At 35.5% G+C, this 23966-nt stretch overlaps 7 protein-coding genes across 7 annotated transcripts; 6 read left to right on the forward strand and 1 right to left on the reverse strand.

Moving 5' to 3' along the window:
* The first annotated feature begins 949 nt into the window (after positions 1-949).
* PHYBLDRAFT_122719 (hypothetical protein) lies at positions 950-4097 on the forward strand. Its single transcript, XM_018428880.1, has 7 exons — positions 950-1049; positions 1128-1261; positions 1340-1609; positions 1672-1719; positions 3178-3532; positions 3647-3735; positions 3819-4097. Exons 1-7 carry the CDS (start codon positions 992-994, stop codon positions 3978-3980), a joined length of 1116 nt encoding a protein of 371 aa, XP_018296041.1. The 5' UTR covers positions 950-991; the 3' UTR covers positions 3981-4097.
* A 4634-nt stretch (positions 4098-8731) lies between these two features.
* Positions 8732-10816, reverse strand: PHYBLDRAFT_122721 (hypothetical protein). The gene is made up of 2 exons (XM_018428881.1): positions 10798-10816; positions 8732-10044 (listed from the first exon to the last, which is right to left on the reverse strand). Exons 1-2 carry the CDS (start codon positions 10801-10803, stop codon positions 9634-9636), a joined length of 417 nt encoding a protein of 138 aa, XP_018296042.1. The 5' UTR covers positions 10804-10816; the 3' UTR covers positions 8732-9633.
* A 1575-nt stretch (positions 10817-12391) lies between these two features.
* On the forward strand, positions 12392-12878 carry PHYBLDRAFT_68494 (hypothetical protein; the record flags this gene model as incomplete). Its single annotated transcript, XM_018441964.1, has 2 exons — positions 12392-12410; positions 12478-12878. The coding sequence occupies 2 exons, from the start codon at positions 12392-12394 to the stop codon at positions 12876-12878; spliced, it is 420 nt and encodes a 139-aa protein (XP_018296043.1).
* A 393-nt stretch (positions 12879-13271) lies between these two features.
* On the forward strand, positions 13272-14171 carry PHYBLDRAFT_164887 (hypothetical protein; the record flags this gene model as incomplete). The annotated part of the gene is made up of 4 exons (XM_018435095.1): positions 13272-13355; positions 13453-13533; positions 13828-13943; positions 14042-14171. 4 exons carry the CDS (start codon positions 13272-13274, stop codon positions 14169-14171), a joined length of 411 nt encoding a protein of 136 aa, XP_018296044.1.
* A 2748-nt stretch (positions 14172-16919) lies between these two features.
* PHYBLDRAFT_79160 (hypothetical protein) lies at positions 16920-18400 on the forward strand. The gene has a single exon (XM_018443438.1). The coding sequence runs from the start codon at positions 16942-16944 to the stop codon at positions 17869-17871; it is 930 nt and encodes a 309-aa protein (XP_018296045.1). The 5' UTR covers positions 16920-16941; the 3' UTR covers positions 17872-18400.
* A 2087-nt stretch (positions 18401-20487) lies between these two features.
* Positions 20488-21038, forward strand: PHYBLDRAFT_185715 (hypothetical protein). The gene is made up of 2 exons (XM_018439127.1): positions 20488-20550; positions 20623-21038. The coding sequence occupies exons 1-2, from the start codon at positions 20499-20501 to the stop codon at positions 20889-20891; spliced, it is 321 nt and encodes a 106-aa protein (XP_018296046.1). The 5' UTR covers positions 20488-20498; the 3' UTR covers positions 20892-21038.
* Positions 21039-21356: 318 nt separating this feature from the next.
* PHYBLDRAFT_185716 (hypothetical protein) lies at positions 21357-23490 on the forward strand. The gene is made up of 6 exons (XM_018439128.1): positions 21357-21570; positions 21620-21707; positions 21825-21980; positions 22129-22241; positions 22325-22396; positions 22475-23490. Exons 1-6 carry the CDS (start codon positions 21448-21450, stop codon positions 23456-23458), a joined length of 1536 nt encoding a protein of 511 aa, XP_018296047.1. The 5' UTR covers positions 21357-21447; the 3' UTR covers positions 23459-23490.
* The last annotated feature ends 476 nt before the right edge of the window (positions 23491-23966 follow it).

Here is a 23966-nt window from a genome sequence, read left to right on the forward strand (position 1 = left end):
AACAACAGTAAATGATAATATTTATATTATACCGACTTTGATACACCATAAAAACACCAAACAAAGAAGGGCCTTTTGATAATCGTCAGCTCCTGGTTTTCTTGGTGAGGTTTTGTTCTCTGGGTGAAGAATGGTTTGTGCGTGTTTGTGTGTTTAAATATATATATATGTGTGTGTGTGTGTGTGTTTCGAGTTTCCACATTTGATTGGCTTATACCTCAATACTAAAATAATAAAAAAAAAATCCACATTTTTCGGTTCAATTTTTATTTTTCCATATTCAACAGGAAATTAACAACACTTTGTTCAAAGATCATTTTTAAAAAGGGGACAAATGCAACCCATGATAAGTGACGATCCTCAACCCACATTTCACTTGTGGGTCTCGACTCCACCACTAGAGCCAGTTCCAACTTCACTTAACAAAGTACCCACTGTCATGTTATCGTTTTCTACTACGTGGGCTGACATGAAGACAGCTTTCTTGAATGCAGTTAGTTTACCATCGTCAACACAGTTTCGGCTCTGGACGCGATCAGAAGAAGCCGATGATTCTAGCAACCCGCTCATTGATCCTTCAGATCTCTTAATTCATGAGAAACGCCTAGATCTATCTTTCGAGGATGATATTGTCGCGGCCTCAGTGCTTCCTAGTGGAAATTATGTTATGGAAATCAGGGGAGCTTCTGGCCAATATCCAACAGAGAGTGAATTAAAGACTGAATTTGCTATTAGTTCACCTGATCTACTCAATGACGACGTTCCCCTTGTGTCAGACACGTCTTCTGTCTCAACAACCTCGAGTGTATTTGCTAGTGGATTTAATAACTTGGTTACCGCTTCTGATTCCCCAGGAATTTCCTCGGTGTCAACATTTGGAACAAATGGAGGAACTGAGTCAAATAATGGGTTTGGCCCATGGATGTCTTCAAGCTCGGTTTCAAAAACAAAAGGTGTCTGCGGCCTGTCAAACTTGGGCAACACCTGTTTCATGAATTCTGCGATCCAGTGCTTGAGCAATACACCTCAGCTTACGAAATGGTTCTTGTGTAAGTAAACCAAATGCATATATAAAAAATTACTGGTTATTGATAATATAGATCAGTATGCTAATATCGTATTAATAGCCGGAAAGTACAAAAATGAACTCAACCGAGACAATCCCCTGGGAATGCATGGTGAAGTCGCAGAGGCTTATGGAGAATTAGTCGAGAAGATTTGGAGTGGTATGGGATCAAGTACAGCGCCTAGAGATTTCAAGGTATAATAATAATATATATATAGGTCTCAGCATGTGTGTGTGTATAATGTACGTGTACTGACCAACTAAAATACCCAGGCTACTATTGGTCGGTTTAATCCAACTTTTACTGGGTACCAACAACACGACACTCAAGAACTTTTAGCTTTTTTGCTTGATGGGCTTCATGAAGATTTGAACAGGATTCTTAAGAAACCTTATATTGAATTACCAGACTTTAAGGATATGTCAGATCAAGAAATTGCCCAATGTAATTGGAACTACCACAAGGCTAGAAATGACTCCATAATTGTCGATATATTCCAAGGACAGTTCAAAAGTCGATTGACATGCAACGCTTGTAACAAGGTGTGTTATTCATCTAATTATATATATACCCAAAGACTTTATTTATTTATATTAATTTTTAGGTTTCTGTCACATTCGACCCCTACATGTATCTGTCTCTGCCTATTCCGGTCGATAATAGTCGCAGTATCGAGATCATATATGTCCCTTATGACCCACACACAAAAATTTGCCGTGTCACAATAAAATTAAAGAAAGAAGCGAGCATAAAATATCTAAAAGATCAAGTAGCCAAGAGAGTTGGTGTCAAGGACCCTTCAACTGTAAGTTGGAAGTCTTGTTTTTATTTCTTAAACCAAAAAAAAAATCATATAATGTATTCTTATTTTGCCTTAATGTGTCTTTAGCTATTGGTCACCGAAGTTTATAATGAGAAGATTTACAAAATTATCCTCGGTTATGAACCTACCTCTAGTATCGGAGACAATGACTCCATCTACATCTATCAACTCCCTGGACCTGTACCGTCAATGCCTAGACCTAGAAAGCGTGGTTACAACTATCATAACACATTTTCATCATCATCATCCTCTTCGGCATCTTCTTCCTCCGACAGCTCTGAATCTGATGGAAGTGGTCCAGAAGACGATGAAGACGATGACAACTCCTTAATAGTTTTCCCCGTGTACTGTGTCTCTGACTCGGGTGAAAGGAGTGGTTACCACAACACATCGCAGTTTGGTGGACCACTGATTCTTGGAATCAAGAAAAGCGATGCAAAATCACCGGATGACATTTATCGCTTGATATTACACCATCTTGAACGATACATGCTCAAGGATATTCCAGAGGAAACGTGTATAGATGAGAAAGAAGAAGAGGATATTTCTCCGGAAGGAGACAAGATTTTGGACCAGATTGAAACCGATAATACCAAAGATCCATTGTTTGACAATACTATGGAAATCGACACACTTCCTACGAGCAACGATACGAACGATATTTCTGGGGCAAGTGAAAATCAGAAAGATCTATCATCATCATCAAAAGACCTTTTTACGATGAAGCTATTCTCAGAAAGCAAATATGACCGCAACTCTGGTGGAGATCTTTTGCCTATTTCAATGAGTTCATGGTCTCATGCTAACATGGTAAATCTGAGAAAGAGAGCTCAAAAAGAGGCAGCAGAAAAAGAGAAGCGCGAAACCAGAGAAAAGAATGCGCTGGAAAAGTCTAGTGATACACCCATTGCTAGTCCTTTAATGTCTAGGGATAATTCAATGCCTGAGGATGGTGACGACGGTGACGATGATGAAATTGTAGAAGACGTCTCACTTACATGGCCTGGAAATAATCTATCGCCTGGTATAATTGTCCACGAAAAACCTATTACCTTTAAACGAAAGGCAACGTTTGAGTCAAGCAAGAAGCGCGGTCTATTGAACAGCACGGTGATCCGACAGGGCGAGGGTATTGTTGCTTCATGGCCTATCAAGACTGCCCAAAGATATTTTGGAACTTCGTCATCCTCATCATCTTATTACAGTGGAAATAATAGCCGAGTAAATGTCAAGGCGTGGGAGGACATTGAAGTTCTTGCTGACCCGGAAGATGAGTCCGTTGCCAAGGTGGAAAAGAAGAAGTTGACCCTAAACTCTTGCTTGGATGAATTTACAAAGGAAGAAGAACTCAGTGAGGAAGATTTGTGGTACTGCCCACAGTGTAAAGCTCATCAGAGAGCAACAAAGAAATTTGATTTATGGCGTCTTCCCGAGATCATGGTCATACACCTCAAGCGGTTCAGCCAGACAAGAACCTGGCGAGACAAGATTGACGAACTGATTGACTTTCCTACTGAGGGTCTGGACCTGACAGAGAGAGTTTTGGGAGTAGAAGCGAGTAAGACTGTTGCAGCAGAAGATCGGTTAATATATGACCTTTATGCAGTAGACAATCACTTTGGTGGAATGGGTGGTGGTCATTGTAAGTTTAAAGAAGAGCGGAGGGGAGCTTACGAAGAAAAAGAAGAAAATGATTATAGTAATTTACATTTCTAACTTTTTTTTAAAAAAAAAACATACATCATTTATATTATAGATACTGCTTATGCTCAGAACTGTATTGATGAAGAGTGGTACTATTTTGATGACTCGCATGTCACAAAGGTAGACGTCAATGAAGCCAAGGTAAAGCGTTTATGATTTTGTGTAGAACAAGAACCCTGAACAAAAAGCAAGTTAAACTAATCATTTGTCTTTTTTTTTCTTAGACAAATGCAGCATATTTGTTGTTCTACAAGCGTCGGCGACAAGTTAATAACTTGGGCCAAGATAAAGATGAGGAGAAGGAGGTTGAAGAAGAAGAAGAAAAAGCAGAAGAAAAAGAAGTAGAAAAAGAAAAAGACACTTTAAAAGAAGCATTAGTATTATAGAATCAAGAGGCAAGACAGCTTGAACTGACACGGTGGCCCAGTGCCATCTATTTCATCTTAAACATTTAATTGAGTAAAGCACACAAGACAAAGAAAAAGTATTTCTATTATAATTTGAATTATATATATATATATAAACAGTTGCACTGCGTTGAAATCAATCCATTTGGTGTGTACAGACCGAAGATATTATTTAAAGATGAAACAAAGACCAGTATGAATTTAGTCAATTGAATTAATTTACATGTTTTTATATATATGTTATATGTAGTTAAAGAAGAATTCTTGTAATTGACAAGTTTTATGATACTTATTTATACTTGGTTATTTATTTTTGGATATAATTACGGGTGTATCACTAGATAGCATTATTAAGCTGTGCTGAAAAGTAAGTTTTACTATAAGAAAATAGAGAACAAACTAGGTAGCCTCAGGTACAAATCTTAAGAACTTTCCTCTTTTTTTTTCCTACCCAGACAGCTCAAGTGATACGTGACATCATCAGTCTACTTTTAAATGACATCATCATCATTGTGAATGATCAAAGTAAGAAAGAGTTCATATTAAAGAAAAGAAAGAAAGAAGAAAAAAAAAGTCCTGTGCTTTGCTGTATTGTGCTGTGCTGTACTGTACTTTATTTTTCAACTTTCTTTTTTTAGCTTATTTTATTTTATTTTATTTTGTTGGATTTATTATTTCTCCTTTACCCTACATCTACACGTTTAATTATTTGAACTGTTGCCTGTTTGCTTTACCCAAACGATAAAACCTCCTCGTCCTACCTCTTTAAATGATGGATTTGGTCTGCAATCAGACATGCAACCAGCAACAACGTTTCCTCCGGACCTAAAAAAGCAACGACGCCGCCGAAGAAGGAGACGTCCTAGAAACAGGAATAGACAGCCTCAGGAACCTGCTCAGGAGGATGTTACCGACACTTCCTCCACACAAGCACAACAAATAAGACTAAGCCTTCATGACTTGACAAGGTTAGAATATACATACATACGTATACACCTATACTGTATTTTATTTTTTGCATTTTGCATTTGCTTTGGTATTAACATACATACATATACACTTTATATATTACTACGTTAGCGAGGCTTCTGCCTTGGAAAAACAGCTTAATGAGCTTCAGACACAGCTTAAACTTAATTATGCTGCTATTCCAAACAAGGATCAAGGCCGAAGGGTTCATTCGATAGCAACTGAACAAATTTCTGCAACAGAGGAAGAGACTGATTACGTACGCAAAAGGTAAGATCTATCTAAATGGAATCAATCCATCAATATACAATAATACAAATGAAAAAAAAATACTCGATATTGACAATTGACAACTTAAAATTTCATATATATATATATAATATGCAATTTATATTTCCTTCTACATTGATGTTAATGTCTATTTCTCTCTTTCTTTATTAGCCTAAAGGAATTATACCGACAGATACTAACTATAGATTTGATGTATGCTACATCCCACCACATTGACGATAAACTTTGGCGATACATTATATATGCTTCCATTGAAGAAATCCGCAGTAAACTTCGAAAGGTAAAGATTTTATATATAAAAGCCAATCTGACTACATTATATTATGGCTTGTTTTCTTTTTGGTTTTTGGTTTTTGGCTTATATAAACGCAATTACTTTTGTTATGTTTATGCTTATGTTCCTTTTTTGTTTAGCTTAATTTAGAAGAAGATAACCCAACAAGACAAACCCTTACAAAATCACTCTTACATCGTATTGATTCTGGTTTCAAATTTTACCGTGAAATCAATGCAAAGATCAAGACATCACATCATATTGACACAAAGACTATTGGAGTTGGTAAGTAACATAATAATAACGGAGGAAAGGAAATAAAGGGCTCGATTCAATTCTATTTGATTTGATTCTCTTTTTCATCTCTTTTCCTTTCCTTTTGTGCCGCGTGTTTAAAATACAAAATAGTAATAAGAGGAAGAAATATTGTCTAAATTAAAATTGTATCTAACATTTCTTTCAAAAACATATATGTATAAACATCAAATGTTTGTCTTATATTAGATTTATTTAAACAGGGCGCAAACGCAGCGGCTGATGAACAAGTTGCCATCTTACTACAATCAAACTATATCTGCATGGGTGACCTTGCTCGCTACCGTGCTTCGCAAGCTTCTCCAAGAAACAAAAAGGCCGCCGAAGAAAGTTGGGCATTAGCAAGAAGTTGCTACCACAAGGCTGCGGATGTTTACAGATTTACTGGAAAACCTTATTCACAGCTTGCTTTGATTTCTCTTTCGAGTGGAAGTGCAATTGATGTTGTTTGGTATTATTGTATGAGGTAAGTAGAACAAGAGACTATGTAAAAAAAAGAGGGGGGGTGGAGGTTCAGTTTTACCTGCTTGTTTGCTTCTCAATATGCGTGTATGTTTATTAATATGCATGTAATTAACTAAATGTATTGAAAATTATATTCTATTTTGCTCATTATTATATATGTATACATAGTTTGGCTATGAAGTTTCCTTCAAGTGTTGGCCGAGACAACCTTTATTCATTCTATTCAAAGATCAGATTCTCTAATACCAAAAGTCCCGTTAAAGACGACAAAGGCCAGGCAATCAAGATGATTTCTACTTTTGTAGAATCATTTCTACAAGTTCACAAGGAGTTTATGTTTGCAAAGAACGAAAGGTAAAGTCATCAACGAATAAGATATATACATACATAGATACATAAATACATATTTAATAATAATAAAATGATGATTAAACAATATATAAAATTTGTTACTATCAAATTGTGGTTCAAATTGTGTGTGTGTATGTGTCTTTTTTTATGGTTATATATGTATTTATATATATACATACAGCTCTGAAACATTTGCGGTCTCGGCGGTTGAAGTGTCCGATTTACTTGATCAAGCTGTTCGTTGTATTATACAAGCCTCCTGTGAAGAAACGGCCGATTCACTGCTACCAAAACAAATGTCTTCTGCAGTTCACATTCTCAAGAGTACGCTTATGCGTACTTTAACCATTACATTTATTACTGTGTGGAATTTTGGAGAGAGAATGAAGGAAAAAGGTAATACATGATCATTATTATGCTAAACAAAAAATGAAAAAGAAAAGAGAGAAAAGTTGTGTGATAGTTAACCTTACTTGAATTTTTGTATTTACTTTTACTTACATACATACATATATATACTTATATACTTGTATAAAACAAAGCTAATTTTTCCCAGAGACCGCGATTACAAGCAGCCCAGGTGTACTTGCTTACTTATGGGTTCAGACTTTTGGCCAACCTTTGCAAGTCTACACAAAGTTCTGTTGAAGAAATCAAAGACCGGCTGGATGAAGAAAAGCACTCGCAGCTCAAAGAATTGCTTCATAGCACCCTTCTTCCAAGTGTTTCTATATGGTGTACTTATGTTTTTTCTAATTTGAGCAGTATTTCTCAATACTGTACTGGTGCAGGAGCTACTCCTAGAGGTACACCAACAGGAAGTCCTAAGCAGTTGGATACATGGAAAAAAGAACTTGTGAATGTGAGTACACACATACATATATATATATATATATATAATGTTTGTATTGAGTGTAGTTAGTTGAAGGTTCCTTTACAATACAATGTTATTAATATGTTTATTTGTTCGTTTAGTCAATGCAAGCCCTTTTGTCATTTTTGATAAGCCACGTGGACTTTCCAGATCCAGTTCTTCATGTTTTGCCAATCACATATCCCTTGTCAGAAGATCTTTTGCTATTAGGTGTTTCGCCCTTGGCTTCGTTCCACTCTACTGTCGATTACTTCAAAGAGCAATCCTACGACGGTGCAGAACAGAATGGCACTGAAGCCAGGAAACAAATCAGATGGGGGCGTATACGAGAGATGGTAAAGAAGGTAGCAGATTCTCCGGTAAGTGATTTTTTTTAAAAGAAAAGAACAAGAGAAAACAACTAAACTAATTAAACAATGCTGAATGATGCGGTACATACAGTCTTTTGATTTTGTACAATACAACCAAGCAGAACTTAATTACAGTGTGATTGATGAGAATGCCAAAGTAAGTCTTTTTTTTTATATATATAATTGTATGTCTTGTACTTTATTGACAAATAATATTGTGTAATTAGCGCCAGCAAAAGAATAGGTTTATGAAAGCACTGGCCACCCAGCGCCTCATCGAGCAGGTCTCTTCTCTCGAAAAGAATGTGAATCGGATGTCACTCTCGACTTCTAGAGACACGAATACCCCAAAGAAGGAAACACCAAAGCTTGAGGTCTACACAGTTGTAGTAGACGTGACTGCCTTTTTGGATGGATTGAACAAGATCAAACGTTGGTCTAGTCAGACATTGAATGCCAATAGTCGTTCACAGAGATCTGTCCTTGAAGTCATAGTTCCTCTTGAAGGTAAATAAGAAAAAAAAAGTAAAGATATAAAAGTAGATTCATGGGTATATACTATGTATGTATTAATGAGTGCTTTAAACAATATTAACCATCGTTTTACTTATACATGTGTCCAATTAAAAACAAAAAACAAAACAAAAATAGTTATTGATTCATTGGATGTTCACAAAAAGGGAATTTCCCATACAAACCTTCAGGCGCGCGAATCGATTCGATACCTAGATCAGAAGTTGTTAGAGACTCACCGCAATGATTCTATGGACCTTGTGGCCTCTTCATTGAGAACGCAAAAGATATCTGAGCAATTGAGTTCATGGAGTGAGGCAGAAAAGTTCTGGATTGGAGAGGAGTCACGGCAGTCGTTGAGTGGGGCAAATCTGACAGATATTGACGACCTTGATGATGAAAATCTCAAGACCGAGGACGAAAAAGACGAAGACGAAGGAGAGGATGGAAAGAGAGCCAAGACACTTGATTCTGACCATAATCATGATTCTGACTCTGAGTCTGAGTCTGACTCTGATTCAAGTTCTGGAGAAGAACTGTTCAAGAGACGTCGTTTTGATGAAGACGAAGAATTGGAAAGTGAGAGTGAGGCCGGAGAAGAAACAGATGAAGAAGACGAAGAAAATGAAGACGATCGAGAAGGAGGAGGAGAGGAAGACGAAGAAGACGAAGAAGACGAGCCTCCTCTGATCTGCAGTGACGTTCCAAAAGCATATCGACCAATTATCAGCTGCTTGCTGTATTATTATGCCAAGCGCCGTGAAGAAAATCTATCACAATCACAATCACAATCTTCGACATCCAGAAAACCTGAACGGCTGGTTCTTGTGACAAACGACGAGAATTTGGCATGGTGGGCTGAGTTGTTTGGAGATCCAGTAACTGGACGGCGGTTGTATATCAAGACAGTAGATGAATGGGATAGAACGGTGGGTACTATGGACTTTGAAAAAGTCTATGCACATTCATGGAAAAAGCGATAAGAAGTACATATTGACATATATATATATAATACACTTCTTTACTTTTGTTCACTTTCTTAATCCCAATACATATATAATACAAAATAATATAATATATATTTTCGACACATAAGAAACCAGAAGACAAAGAAGAAGACAAAGATAATAATAATGTATGTCATACTACTATTACTTTATTATTATTATTGTTATTGTTATTATTATCATTCTGGTTTTATTTTATTGTTGGTGATGTTTTTTTTTTTGTTTAAACGGCCTTGGTGGCCTTGGCAACAGCAGCACCAACAGCGTAACGGCGCTGGCTCTTGAACTTCTGGACCTTGAAACGGTCAAAGTCGGTGAGACCAGCACGGACCTTGCGGACAGCGAGCTTCTGGGCCCAGGCAGACTTCTCCCAGGTGGCAACGGTCTGGTTCTTCTCCAAGTACTTCTTGAGGACGGTCTGACCAGCACCGCGGGGAAGATCCTTGACGACGAAACGGGTCAAGGTCATGCGGCGGAAGGGGAAAGCCTGACGGCTGACACCGGTGGTGGGGCCATCAATGAGGGCACGGTTGTGGTCAACAATGTCAACGATGACAGCGAGCTTTCCGCTATCGGTACCGTAGTTGATGAGGACAACACGGCCAACCTCGACTTGACGCTTGAAAGAGCCTTGCTAAATAAATTAAATAAATAAAGTGTACACACAAAGTACAAGTGATGAGTTTAATGTTAGTTGGTTGTTTTTTTTTGGAGGGATTTTTTCTTTTTGTTATGATGTTGATGATTAATAGATTGAAAAAGACAATCCATTTGGGAAGTAAGAGCACGCATTTGTTGTATATTCCACAATGTTTTTGTTTTCCAGAAGAAGAAAAACACACTCCATTGTGATTTGCTCTGCTCTTTTATGTTTAGTTGTATCCGTTTGATGGTTCTTTTGAAAATTCCGATTTGATGTACGTTGTTGCTGTTGGTGATGTGTAAAAGGTTATTCAGGTGTATTGTAATGTTGTAAGCAAAATCTTTCTTTGATGCGTTTAGATGTCTTGGTGTGTTCCAAAGTAAGGTAGGTTTCTCTTTCGTCTTTGTACACATATCCACATAACCACATGTATACATATACATATACATATACATATACTTGGTGTGGTAAAGAAAAAAAATGTGCCGAAAGTTCGAGTAATTTTGTGTGTTTCTGTTTTTGTGTGTGTAAAGGTTGTCCTCAAAATTTCGCTTTCATCCATCCATCCCTATATTTCTGTATTTTTTTTCTTATCCAAATCAATCCCATCCAGTCTTTTTTGTTGCTGTTGTTGTGTGTTCAATTTCCATCTGTCGTATATACGTGCGTGCCCATTACTTCCATTCATCTGATAATAAAGTGTATATATATATATATGTGTATATGTGTTTTACAGGTACGTACAACCATGGTTACTATGATGATTATTAGAGAAAGAGAACGGGTTGGAGCTCGAATAAAGGTAAATTTAGTCATTGCGGAGATCAAAATCAATTAAAGGGGTTGCCGGGCTGTGACTATGAATTTGGCACACACATACACCACACACATACCCTATCACTTATACTTTTGTATTTTTACACTTCTTTAAGAGATCAAAGATGGTTTTTGCATTTATATATCTCTATGCTCTATATACTTAATAAATAAGCAAAAAACCCTAGTTTATAGTATAGTATACTGCTACAATTATCAGGATTGAGGAACATTTTAGCATCTAGTTATTATTATTATATTGTAGTTTTTGTGTTTAACAAAATATTTTCTTTAAAAGAGAAAGTGTACAAGAAAGAAGCTACTTTAAAATTATGTTGAATGAAAAGTAAATATAATACGATGTGCTGCTCTGCTCTATGCTGTGCTGTGATACACTATGCTATGCTATAGGATAGATTACGGCTGGTATCAACAATTTTCTAAAATAAATCTAATCTTTTTAAACCAAGGTTCAAAAGTTTTTTTTATGATGATTAATGCAAAGTAGTCTACTCCACTCCACTCCACTCCACTCCACTCCACTCCGCCCCTCGTGCAGTACCAAAAAGTAATAAAAAAAAATAGCTTGTCAAATGGAATGTATACTGAGTGTATATCTGATGGTAACCAAAGATTGGAGGATTTATATATCACTATTATCCTTATTATCCTTCTTGTTGGTTTTTGTCTTACATGGCATACCTTCCGGAACATCTTCTCCCGGTCTTACAATAACTTCCAATTTTGAAATAACACGGGTATAATAATGTCAGTGGTCGTGCCCACTATGTCGCAATTGATTTGAGGATATGCCGGAATATCACAAGACAGCAGCAACGACAAGAGCAACAAAGGGAAATATTTTTGATTTCATAAACGATATTCAAACTGTAACAGGCGCATGCTTTCCAAATAAATTATTGGATTGGCACATCTAGATTTTATATATATATATATATATACAAAAATAATAGTTGCTTTATAGAAAAGAAGGCTGGCTATGTAATATTCTTTACTTTGAAAGACCATGACAGGTTTACATTTGGGAATTTTGAAAATGGTAATATGAGGCGAGGGTTGCGGACTTGTCTTTTAACCTATTTTTTCTTTCTCAAGAGATGGCTGGGAACACCAAGGACAGTGCTTGGATGTACCAAATTCATTGATAAAAATGATAAAAATATTATAGTCAACTGTGTTGCTGTTGCTGTTGCTGTTGCTGTTGAATTAATGAATAAATGAAGATTTTGGTAAATTCTTTATGGCGGACAAAAAATAAAGAAACTGTATCAATTACAGGAAGTAAAGTATCAACAACAACAACAGCAGCAAAAATAAGAAGAATAAGAAATAAAATTACAAAGAAGACCCTTCCAAACCTTTGTCTAGATTTCTTCTCGCTTTTTTCCCTTGGTGATATGTAATACAATATTTATATATATATTTGTGTGTGTGAGAGAGAGAAGGAGAAAAAGAAAAAGGGAGAACATGTTGTGCGTGTGTGTGTGTGTGTGTGTTTAAGATGTGCTACATCGCAAAATGTTAACAAGCTGTGAGACAAGTGTCCAAGACTGCATGGGCACACATCATACAGAATACACAACATAGTGGGGTTACAATTACTAGCCAAATTGTCAGATATACGATTCCGATTATCGGGCCTTACCCGGCCCATGGACTCTATGGCCCACGACATGTTTCGCGACCCTACCTTCGACGATCCCCATGCCATGGCCTTTCTCGATTGTTTGCAAAAATCGGTTTCCGACACTGCATCACATATCACTCAGCTACTCAGTGACAACGTTTGTAAAGAGTTCTACTTGCCTACAACACCTATTGTAGGCCAACCTTACACGGAATCTGGAACTCTTTTGGACACTTTCAAGGCTCTTGCGCAAACCAATCTTACCATAGACACGGGAAATGCTACTAGTGTCCAATTCCTAACAAAAAAGGGGCGAACGACCTGTATCGAAGCCAAATTATGCCAACGAACAGTCTTTTAGCTCAACATTCAGTTTACACAAACCCCGTTGATTAGGCATCAAGATGGGTTTTCATACCCTTCTTCTACAAGTACAACAAAGTGATCGAGCAGGAGATTATCTGTCTCCTGTGTGAAAGGGCTATTGAGGAGGTGTACTCCCCTGGGTTCCAGTCTCGCATATTCACCATACCGAAAAAGAGAATACAGGGGATATTTGCCCTGTCCCGAACCTTTCATATATAGTCTTCCTCAAAATAATACACCTAGTTTTTAAATGAGCCAAGCAACAATGTATACGAATGCCGGCTTATTGCGCCAGCCTGGTAATTATTTCGTCGAGTCAACAAACTTTCTGGCTGCATATCCAACGAGGTAACCAACAAAATACATTTACTGGGGTCCTTCATCAATAATGGTTCCCACGACCCCATCTCCAACTATCTTGACTTTGACATCGGTACACAGAAAATTACCCCTCGCCATTCCGACGCCCAAGGTACGCGATATATGGCAGGATGTTCAACGTCTTTTTTTTTTTTTTTTGCACCGACCTATCACCCACTTTTTGACTCGCGTCTTCTTTTATTGGAAAGGCACAAGCCAAGACCTTGGCCGTCCTACCGGCCCGTCTCCAGACACACCTGCTGTTACGACTACGCAGCCATGAATTGCATGTAGGACATTAGTGGTCAGACACGGTGAGATTGCTCCCTCTTACGCGTATAGAGCTCGAATTGTGGATCAGCACAGTTAACCCAATGAAAAGATGGCCTATCTTCCCATACCTGAGATTTACACCCCCCTTGGTCAAGGTGTATACGGATGCTTCGGGTTCCGGTCGAGGAGAACGTTTACAACCAGACTACTTTTGTCCGTTAAATGAACCCTACTAGAACGCTCATACCATATCAGCATATATATATATTAGAGCTACTGGCGATATTTATAGCTATCAAACATATAAATAGAGAAATTGGTCGTGGAATTTGTATTTCACTCAATTGTGGTGTGTGTACCGCACTGTTCATTTTCATACTTTTGGTAAATATAATCAGTCATTCAAGAAGCACAATTGGGTTGAGGTGTAAGAGAGAGAAAAAGGACAATCAAATAGAGTACAATAGACTTCTTGTTATAATTTCTTTCTTTTTTTTTTCATTGTTAGTATTACGTGATTACTAGACACCAGTCGCGTGGCGATATTCACAACGACATTTGCGATTTAAATCATAATCATAATCGCAATATTAAGAATAGTGGTAGTAATGGATTTCCAATATGCCTTCTCCTTTCTTTTTGGATTTTAAACTAGACAAAGACATGTAACAATAATAAGTTTTGTCTCCCCCTTTTGCTCCCTTTATTCTTTATGGACTGTACTGGATCCTTTTAAATAAAGAAATAGGCTTTTTATTTTGTATGAATATATATGTATATTACTTATTTACACGTTTGGGCTACCATCAACCCCCTTTTGTCTCTTATAGTCAATATGTAAACAATAACCATAATATTGTAAGCGACTTTGTTCAGACATTGAACTTGTTTTGATTTAATTATTAGTTGGGCATATTAATTTTTTATTGTCTATATTCCTTTGGAGCCAATACACTCATACACATTAATGACTATGTACAAAGGAGAAATAAACTCTTTTTTTTTTACCAAAAGTAGACTTTTATGAATTCCTGTCGAATTGGCTCGATTATCAAACAAAGAACATAATTATCCATTATTGATCTAAACATCAAAATCAAGCATCAACAGCACTAATATTTGGCACTAATCCCAATATCGATCGGCATTTGATTTATTTTAACAACAATCACAACTCAAGATATCATTAGTGTTAATAAGTATCCAAGGTATTAAAGCTAATTTTTTTTTTAAAAAAAGAGATAAGAATCAAGATAGAATATATAGCTCAAAATTAACGTTTTCCTTTTATACTATGAAACTAATTATTTTCCGGTGCTTGAATATCCAACTATTTTATTCGTAAAAATAAAATTCTCTTAAATAAAATCATTAAAAAGGAAAAGAAAATAGATTAATTGATTGATTTGTTAATAGCTCTAGAGTTTTAACTTAAGAAAAAGTTGGCACTTGAAGAATATGAGTTTTTTTTTAAATATATATATATATAATTTCCTTTATATTCTTTTAGATATCTAATAGGCGAATCAAAGAATGGAGAAACGGAAGACAGGACAAAGTGGCAACTTTCTTTATTATTGTTGACATTAGACTTGGCACATTAAATTATTTCTATAAATTAGATATGATATTATGCTATACAAGTCTGAGGGTCCTGTTGAATAGGTAATCAAGCGATAATAACTGAGTGGGATATAAAGAGACCTGTGCATTAATTGAACTGGAACACACAAAGGAAGAGAACATGGTCGCACGAGCATTACCATTGCTATTAGTATTACTATTATATATTGAATCTCATTATGAATTATCTGTCTAGAACAATTATTTATACGTATATACATAAAATAAGAAAAATGAATGACAGAATGAATTAATGAATGATTCAGGACTGAGGTTACAAAGATACACAGAGAGCAATAAATCTGATCACCAATTTTTATTTTTATTTTTTAATATATATATATAAATATATTATCTCTGTCCAGTCCTATTGATAGTCATATTGATAGTCATATAGTCATAGTCTGGTTTTGGATCTCGACAAAGATACACTAAGGAATAAACAAGAGAAACTTAACGTTATTTTCTTAATAGTAAAATAAAGAGGCTTTCCCTTTATGACTATCTATAATTAGTAATTAGTAATTATATATATGCTTATAAGATGTCAAGTAAAGTAGTGTAATGTAAAGTAGTGTAAAGATAGGGAATTAAATAAGTCTTTCTTTGATTTGTCTGTTCATATCTCTCATCTTTATATAGTTATTTTAGCTTCAAGAAAACCAGGAAGGAAACGTAAATTGGACGGTACATATACCATATATATACAGACTGTGTACCCAATTAGCGGACTACAACATTTTTATTTTTATTTTTATTTTTATATGTAATTTCTATTTAACATATAGTCCCCTTGATTATTTATTAGTGAGAAAAGACCATCAATAATTATTTCATTTCGATAACAATGGCCATTTCTTTATACAGCTCTGTAGTAAGTCAATATATATATATATATAATTTCAAGACCCTTGAGTATCTATGATAGTTAACATTAAATAGACATATAAGACATGGCTCTATTTCTTCTTTGTCTTTAGATTACCGCGCGGGTTAGGGCGGCTGTAATAGTATTTTTGTTTTATTTTTATATTGTACGTGTTGAGTCCCTTTATTACCCCTATTAGAGAAATCAAGAAGCGGCATTGATTAGATATTTGACGTGCGATACGATTTCAGATGAGTTTCACAACAGCAACAAGCTTATATATCATATCAATCTTTATATATATATATATATTTTGTATGATGCATTTGATTTCTATACAATAAACTATTTATTTTATTTTAATTTTTATTTTATTTTTCTTGCTGATGGTGAATTTATTTATCTAATTATTATTATAATAATAAGGCTGTGCTGCCAAAACTGACTTATCTATAGGTTGGACAGACGATGGATATTAGACAAGACAAGGCAATAGAAAAATAAGAGAAAAAAAGGGGGAGTGGGGTAACTCGAGTGCTTATGATATTTTCTATTTTTTATTGCTTTAAAGAATGCATCATTTTTCTTGAGAAAATGGAGTTCTATTACTGCCAAGACAGACAAGTAAGAATGTTTTTGCTGTATTATTTTATATTCTTATTTATTGCTATGGTTACAGTTTTATTTTATTTTGTATTGTATTGTATTATATTTTTATTATAGAAATAAAATATAAAAATAACAGCACCATCACCATCACTACCACCACCACCAACAACAACAACAACAACAACAACAACAACAATCAGAGAAAGATCTCCGAATATTTTTTATTTATTGAAACTCCGCCACAAAGTAAAAATATAAAAGTAAAAATAAATATTAGACTTTCTCTTTCTTGTTTCTACATACTTTTTTTTTATCAACAAAATAAATGCAAATAAAGGGTCTTGTTGTTTTGGTTGCTACTCTAATCGGCTGTTCACTTGTCCCAACCTTGACTGCACTTCCAATCACTTCAAAGCTACCCAACCCAGATAGACAACCTGACGATGTATACAATGTGAATGTGGACCAGTTTGCCCAGCTAGTCTCGACCCATCTTCAGTTTGACCATCTGGACTCCATCGTATCAGCAACCTACAAAGAAATTGCCTCACAGTTCCAGCACCACATCGAGATCACAACGCAGTCTACAGACCCATCATCTTTAAAGCCCATCAGGACAATCAGACTATCATCAATAGAAAACGATCAATATGCTTTCCAGCAGCCAGCAGCGTCTTCTGGACCAGATGTGATGGATCTTGAGATCTTAAAGGCCCAGATGTTCGGAGCTATCCAGGCCCATACCGAGGGTGATCTACCTGTGGCATGGGATCGCTTGGCAGATAAACTCGGCCGACCTGCCCTAGAGTCCTTTGTCCGCCAATTGATCTCATCCCATTGTGGGACAGCCAACATCAATCACCCAAAAAGACAATCTTTCTCCGATCTCGTCGTTCTTTCCGAGTGCCTCGCCCAAAACTCTGTCCTACTTTCCTCAAGACTCGACCAATATATCTCTGACAATCTGTTGGATATCTTTGAAGCACTGGATTCTAAAGTCCTACCAGATATGCTGTCCCACACAACCAGAGATCTCAAGGATGTCCTGGACTACTTTAACACCGCATTTCTCCAAGACGATGACCAAGAGCTGGTCTTGCAGGTCAAGCCATGGGTCAAGGGTGCCCTTAACAACAGCAACCAGCCAACATCTCTCACCGACCGTCTGATGGCCCTCAATGTCTATCCTACAAATGGAGAAGAAGATCATCCAATCGTCATCTTTTCCCACTACGCCTCTTTGGCCAAAGTTTAAAAAAAAAGATGATATTTATATACATTTTATACAAATAGAGGTGGATTATTTATATTTATATCCCCACAATAGACCCAAAAGATAATCCAGAAAAAGGCAACCAAAAGAAAGACCAAAGAGATTGGATGAAACAGATGAATGGGTTTGGTTTGATTATTAGGATCGTTATTTGTAATACATTCACAATCCCTCTTCTACACCCCCTCTCCCCCCCCTGTAACTCCTCTTCCTCCTCCTCTTCTTCTTCTTTATTATTATTTTGTTCATCCCCATAACTTGAAAAGAAAAATCGAATCCCTCACAAATTGTACATTGTTCCCCTTTTCATTCATTTATTCATTTATTCATTCATTCATTCATTCATGCATTCATTCTTTGACATTCATTTCTTCTTTTAAATAAATAAATTATATATATATATTATTTATTTGATTCAAAATATTTTGCAAAAACTAAACCTTTTAAATATTTTATTTTTTTGGGTTATAAAATAAATAAAACAATATAGTATATATTCACTTGATCCCTTGTTGCTTTCTCTCTTAAAGATTCAAGCATATTATATTGTATTGAACTGAAAATAGGTGAATACCAAAAAAGAAGGAGTGTTTTCTATCAATAGAAGAAAAGAAAAATTATACAGTAGTTGTCTATTCATATCATAATGCAAGGCAAGGCAAGGCAAGTCAAGGCAAGTCAAGGTAATCTAATTTTAAATAAATAAAACAAATACTGAGTGGTTATTGATTTTGAAACAAATGACTGATAATATTGCATGTGCCATTTTATCATTTTTTTCTTATTATTTATAACAAAAATTATTATTAATTTTATTTTATACTTACTTATGCAAGCACAATACTAAATCTTGATAATTATAGATTCATATAAATAATTCTTATCTACACTTTGGATTAGAAATGTCTTATCTCATAATTTAAATATATAAGCCAATAATAATCAACCTATAAAAAATCAACAGATCAAGTATTACATAAAATTTATATTTTTCAGATAAACGATAGCCAATGATTTGTTTATATTAAACCCCCGAACTCAATATAATCAAACGAAAAACAAACTATCACTTAATATACAAATCACAGAAAAACATTTCTGAAACATATATAGTAAACAATACCAATAGCTTTTAATTAATTTTCATTTTTATTGATTGATTGGGAAAGGGAGGTAGTAGCAAGCTACTCCTCCCTCAAGCAAAAATTGCGGCCTCGAGACACCCGAAGGTGTTCGCAGAGAATCCGACCATCGCAGTGCAATGACAGTCAGATCCCCTGTGCGTCCAGACTCATTGATCACCAGACACACGACCCAGGTAAGTATGAGTTGTTCAGGATGAAGAAAGAGCCTCTATTTATACCTTTTGCATTCTTTCTTTTTTTTTTTTAATTCAATTTTTAAGTCCGATTATAAAAAAGTCACAGGCGTCACAAAAATTTATTTCTGTTGTGACTATTTTCTATCTCTTTCTCTCTTTATTATTTTATGACTCCGGTTCTTATTATCCAATACAATTTAGCCACGCCTTTTTTATTTATTTATTTTTCTTTGTATAGTACATATTATACACTATGCGTATTATCTCTCCCCCCCCAATTTATATTTATATATATATATTATTGTTATTGTAAAAATAAAAAATTAAAAAGTCAAATCAATACGGTCAATATGGAAAAGAAGTATGAAACCTTGGACTAAACAATTTTTTGTCTGTTTACGGCAAATAAGGGATATGGCAAGTTCAATTAATTAATTGATTAATTAGATGATTTTATCTAGGTAGAATCTTGATAATAACAGTAACAATAGTGTTTGGCTATTCAAATCTTTGTTATATGTATTTATAAAAGAGGTGTGGGACAAGTTCCTAGAGATTGGTAACTTGTCAATTTTTTTTTTTTTTTTTAGTAATTAAAATACCCGTCGGCTGTGAATTTCTGTTACTGGTGCTTGTTACTTTCTTTCTTTTTTGTACCTTCCCCAATAGTAAATCCATAAAAGCAAACCATACAGTGCCTGACAATTAATAAGAGAAAGGCAGAGCTAAATGCCAAATACATTGTGCTTGGGAATATAATCATCATTCTATCTAATTATTAAAATAAAAATAAATAAATAAATTCAAAGTTTATATTATATTATATTATTCTTATGTCATTACAAGAGCAATTTTACAACACAAGTATAGCACAATATATATTTATATTTATATCGAATTACGTAGAGTGTTTTGTAATGGACAGTAAAGAAGAAGAAGAAGGATATTTTGGGTTAAAAGAGAGAAAAGGACTATTCTTAAAGACTTGTGTCATAATGATGAAAATAATTACCTGCTTTTTATTTGATTTTGGCATTTATCTCACACACACTATAGAAACATAATATACAATTCCAATTCTAATATTTGATTTGATGTAATATTATATAGTAGCAATTCATGCAAAAAACAAAAAAGTTACTTGCTTTTTTTTGTGACTTTTACCACTAACCCTCTTCTGTAGTTTGACTCTAATATATTTTTATATATTATATGAAAAGAATAAAAAGGAATCTCAATTAAAGAATATTTGTTTTTTTATTACCTTTCTTCTCTCTTAATTTCTAACATGAACAACGCTACTCACAACCACTCTTCCAACACTGAACATCCTCCTGCCAGTAAGTCGCAAGATTTATTTGATTATAGATTCATTGATAGGATGTTTATTGAATTGTTGTGAATCTTGTTAGTGAAAGTTGGCGGTATGCGTGTCAAGAACCCCGATCCTCATCGTACGGCATTAAAGGACGAGAATGCTACCTCTGAAGATCTCACTGAAGAAGAAGAAGATGCCCAGCGTCAGATTGAACAGGAACAGCAAAAGGCTAACCAGATGCGCCAGACTTCTGAGATGCTTGCCGAAGAGGCCAAGCGTAACAAGAACATTTCCAAGAACCCAGGAACAAACCTCCACCAGGGTCCCAAGGGCGATTACCAGCCAAGAAGCATGAACCACTAAAATAATAATTATTATTTATATTATATATTTATATATTTTTTTTTCTTCTTGTACATAATGTAAACATTCTAAATGAAATCAATCAATAAATCAAAACCATGCTTTGTTTGGTCCAATATTGAACCAAATCAAATCAAATTGTACCTTATTTATATATAATTTTTATTTTAGAAAAAAAAAAGTGCAAAAATAATGATAAGCATAATAAATTATTAGCTGTGCATTTGTGCATTTGTGTGTTTGTGCGTACTTGCAGGTGTGCATTTTGTCCATCTCTCTTTCTTTCAGTTTGCTTCTTTTTTTTTGTAGCACCGAAATTTGAATTTTGTATATTTATACAAACCCCACGATTCAAATCAACTCCTTCCTCTTTTGAAATTTCTATTTTATTTTATTTTTTGTTTTTTATTTTTTTGTTTTCTTTTCTTTCTTTCTTTTTTATCTTAACGTCTTACCTTCCTTCCTTTTAACCCGAAGAAATTCTCAAAATAATAAGCAAACAAAAGACAAAGTTGCTGGAAATACACCAAGAATATATTCATAGAAATCATATTCAATGTCTTCCAAAACTTCAACACTCACACGCTCCCTGCCGCCAAAGACAATCAAGTCATCCGAACGAGAAAGACGCCAGAACGATGAACTCGCAGAAACCAAAAAGGCACTTCAATTATCAGAGGTATATTAAATCATCATTCTTTATTCTTTGCTAACAAATGATGATGTAGGCAAAAAACAGTGCATGTAATGTTCGACTAGCCAAGTGGAAAAAAATTGCCCTTGATGCTGAACGTAGTAGTTCATTAAAAATGACTGGTAAATTCAATTCAATTCAATTATATACATACCATACGGAGCCACTGGCTGAGTTTGCTGTGGTTTTGTCGTGTAAAGCCCAAACGTTATCTAACACACCTTTTTTTTTTTCGTCAGATTATGAAAACAAACTAAAGAAGGATTATGAGGCACAACTAGAGGAAATCGAAGCCCAATTCAGCGCACGATCTAAAGAAGCTGCGGAAACGATTGAACGCCTTGAAGACACAAACAAGAAGCTCAAAAAGGAGATTGCATTACTGAAGATGAAAGGTAAGACACGCAATAATCAATTTGCTATTAGAAATCTATATCCATACATGCATGCATGCATCTCTATGTATGCACTAGGGTTATTTGTTTATATTTCAATTACTAATACTAATACTAACATTCACAATCCCAATTCAAATTCCAATAGATAATAAAAAGATACTTCCTCCTACTCCTCCGGCTTCTGCTACCAGTGCTGCTAGTGTTGCTGCTGAGCCTTCTCGGGTTATCTTTCGTCGGGCAACAGTACAAACCGATCAAGTAAGCTTTTATTTTTTATAAGAAAAAATAAAAGAGTGTGGGATTCTCACCATTATAGACCAATTAACATTTTATCTTATTAGTCACTTCAAACAGTTCCTCCTCCTGTGCATGTGAGCCGGGCAAAATCCAATGCATTGGTATTCAGTATAAATGTAAGTCTTAAAAATAATCGTAATTATCAATAAGTAAGTAGGTAGGTGTATTGACTATTTGTATATCTCATAAAATAGGATACGGTTCGAGCTATCGAAGACGAGTTGCGATCACACCGTCGTAGACCGACTGATGAAACAAACTCTAAATTGTGCGACAAGGACGAAACGCTTGTACCAACCAGGTCGCAATCGCCAATCAGCAACACTGTCCTACCCGAGCCTATCAACCACAACCACAACCACAACCACAACAACTACTCCAGCTCCAGCTCCAGCTCCAGCTCCAACTCCCATGTACCGAGCCAGCGCCATCTGCGCAACCTTGGCCACGAGGCAGTTGTCCCACGTTCCAACATCGATCTCGGCCGCAACAGCTACTCTTCTTCCAACACCACCAACACATCCGTCTACTCTACCACTTCTACCATCAACTCTACCGCCAGCCCTCCTAATCGCAGCAGTCATGGCAGCTATGCTAGCTATGGCGCCAATAGCACTAATGGCAGCACATCCACCAGATCATCCGTCTCTTCAGCTTCAGCTTCATATTCATACTCTAGACCTCCCCGTTCTCGTACCCTAGAGCATCTCAGCCGGACTCTGCCTGAGGTATTCAGAAAGCGCGGCAGCCAACCCATCACATCATCGTCTCTTCGTCCTACCAGCACCACTGCCTCGACTCCCTCCCAATCTCCATCCACACGCCATTCGTACAACAACGAACTCTACACTTCTCCCGGCACCCCTCAATTCGGCCACTCTCCCTCCACAAGCAGCAGCTTCAGCAGCAGTTACGCTTCCTCGGAAACCTCGGCAGACTTTGGCCAGCAGAAATATCACATCAACGTCCACCCCCATTGCGACCCACGTTGGCTCTATGGTGATACTCTCACAGACGATCCTGTGTCCATTTCACCCGACGACAACTATGACTATTATTACAAGAATGGATACCAAGAAGAAAATGATGATGATGACCTCAAATCTTCCCAACCATTGTCCCACCAACTACGGGATTCCATTCTCGATACACTCCTTTCACAAGGCAATTACAAATAATCCATTTCTATTAACAAATACCAACACCCCCCAAAAAAAAGCAAACAAAAAAAAAGAGAACCCAATATATTATCTCTCTTTTATTATTACTTATTACTTACTTACTTACTTATTATTTATATTATCATTACACCCCTTGTTATTACCATTTTAGTTATTTTTCCTTTCCTTTCCTTTCCTTTCCTTTACTTCCGTTCTTCCGTTCCTTCATTTACTTCCGTTCCTCCCTTCCTTCCCATTTTTTATTTTATTTTTAAAAAAAAAAAACAATCCAAAACAATCCAAAATATTATATTATATTATTATTATTTTTTTCTTTTTAAATCTATTGTATATTATTCCTTTTTTTTTTTTTGTTCATTTTATATACTCATGCTTATAATATTATCCACCTTTCTTTTTTCTTTCTTTTTTTTTTTGGTTTCCCCCAGAAAATTTAAAAAAATTAAAAAATTAAAAAATTAAAATTAGAAAATGAAGGATATTCATATTCATATTCATATTTTCG

The sequence above is a fragment of the Phycomyces blakesleeanus genome (genome assembly GCF_001638985.1).
Source record: "Phycomyces blakesleeanus NRRL 1555(-) unplaced genomic scaffold PHYBLscaffold_4, whole genome shotgun sequence".
In the NCBI taxonomy this organism is placed as follows: Eukaryota; Fungi; Mucoromycota; class Mucoromycetes; order Mucorales; family Phycomycetaceae; genus Phycomyces; species Phycomyces blakesleeanus.

Excerpts from the sequence above, each read along its gene's own strand:
- PHYBLDRAFT_122719 (XM_018428880.1), top strand. The coding sequence starts at position 992 with ATGAATTCTGCGATCCAGTGCTTGAGCAATACACCTCAGCTTACGAAA. Across the intron at positions 1,050-1,127 it reads GCTTACGAAATGGTTCTTGT|CCGGAAAGTACAAAAATGAA; the intron begins GTAAGTAAACCA and ends TCGTATTAATAG. Across the intron at positions 1,610-1,671 it reads CATGCAACGCTTGTAACAAG|GTTTCTGTCACATTCGACCC; the intron begins GTGTGTTATTCA and ends ATTAATTTTTAG.
- PHYBLDRAFT_79160 (XM_018443438.1), top strand. The coding sequence starts at position 16,942 with ATGCAAATAAAGGGTCTTGTTGTTTTGGTTGCTACTCTAATCGGCTGT.
- PHYBLDRAFT_185715 (XM_018439127.1), top strand. The coding sequence starts at position 20,499 with ATGAACAACGCTACTCACAACCACTCTTCCAACACTGAACATCCTCCT. Across the intron at positions 20,551-20,622 it reads CACTGAACATCCTCCTGCCA|TGAAAGTTGGCGGTATGCGT; the intron begins GTAAGTCGCAAG and ends GAATCTTGTTAG.
- PHYBLDRAFT_185716 (XM_018439128.1), top strand. The coding sequence starts at position 21,448 with ATGTCTTCCAAAACTTCAACACTCACACGCTCCCTGCCGCCAAAGACA. Across the intron at positions 21,571-21,619 it reads AGGCACTTCAATTATCAGAG|GCAAAAAACAGTGCATGTAA; the intron begins GTATATTAAATC and ends ATGATGATGTAG. Across the intron at positions 21,981-22,128 it reads TGCATTACTGAAGATGAAAG|ATAATAAAAAGATACTTCCT; the intron begins GTAAGACACGCA and ends AAATTCCAATAG.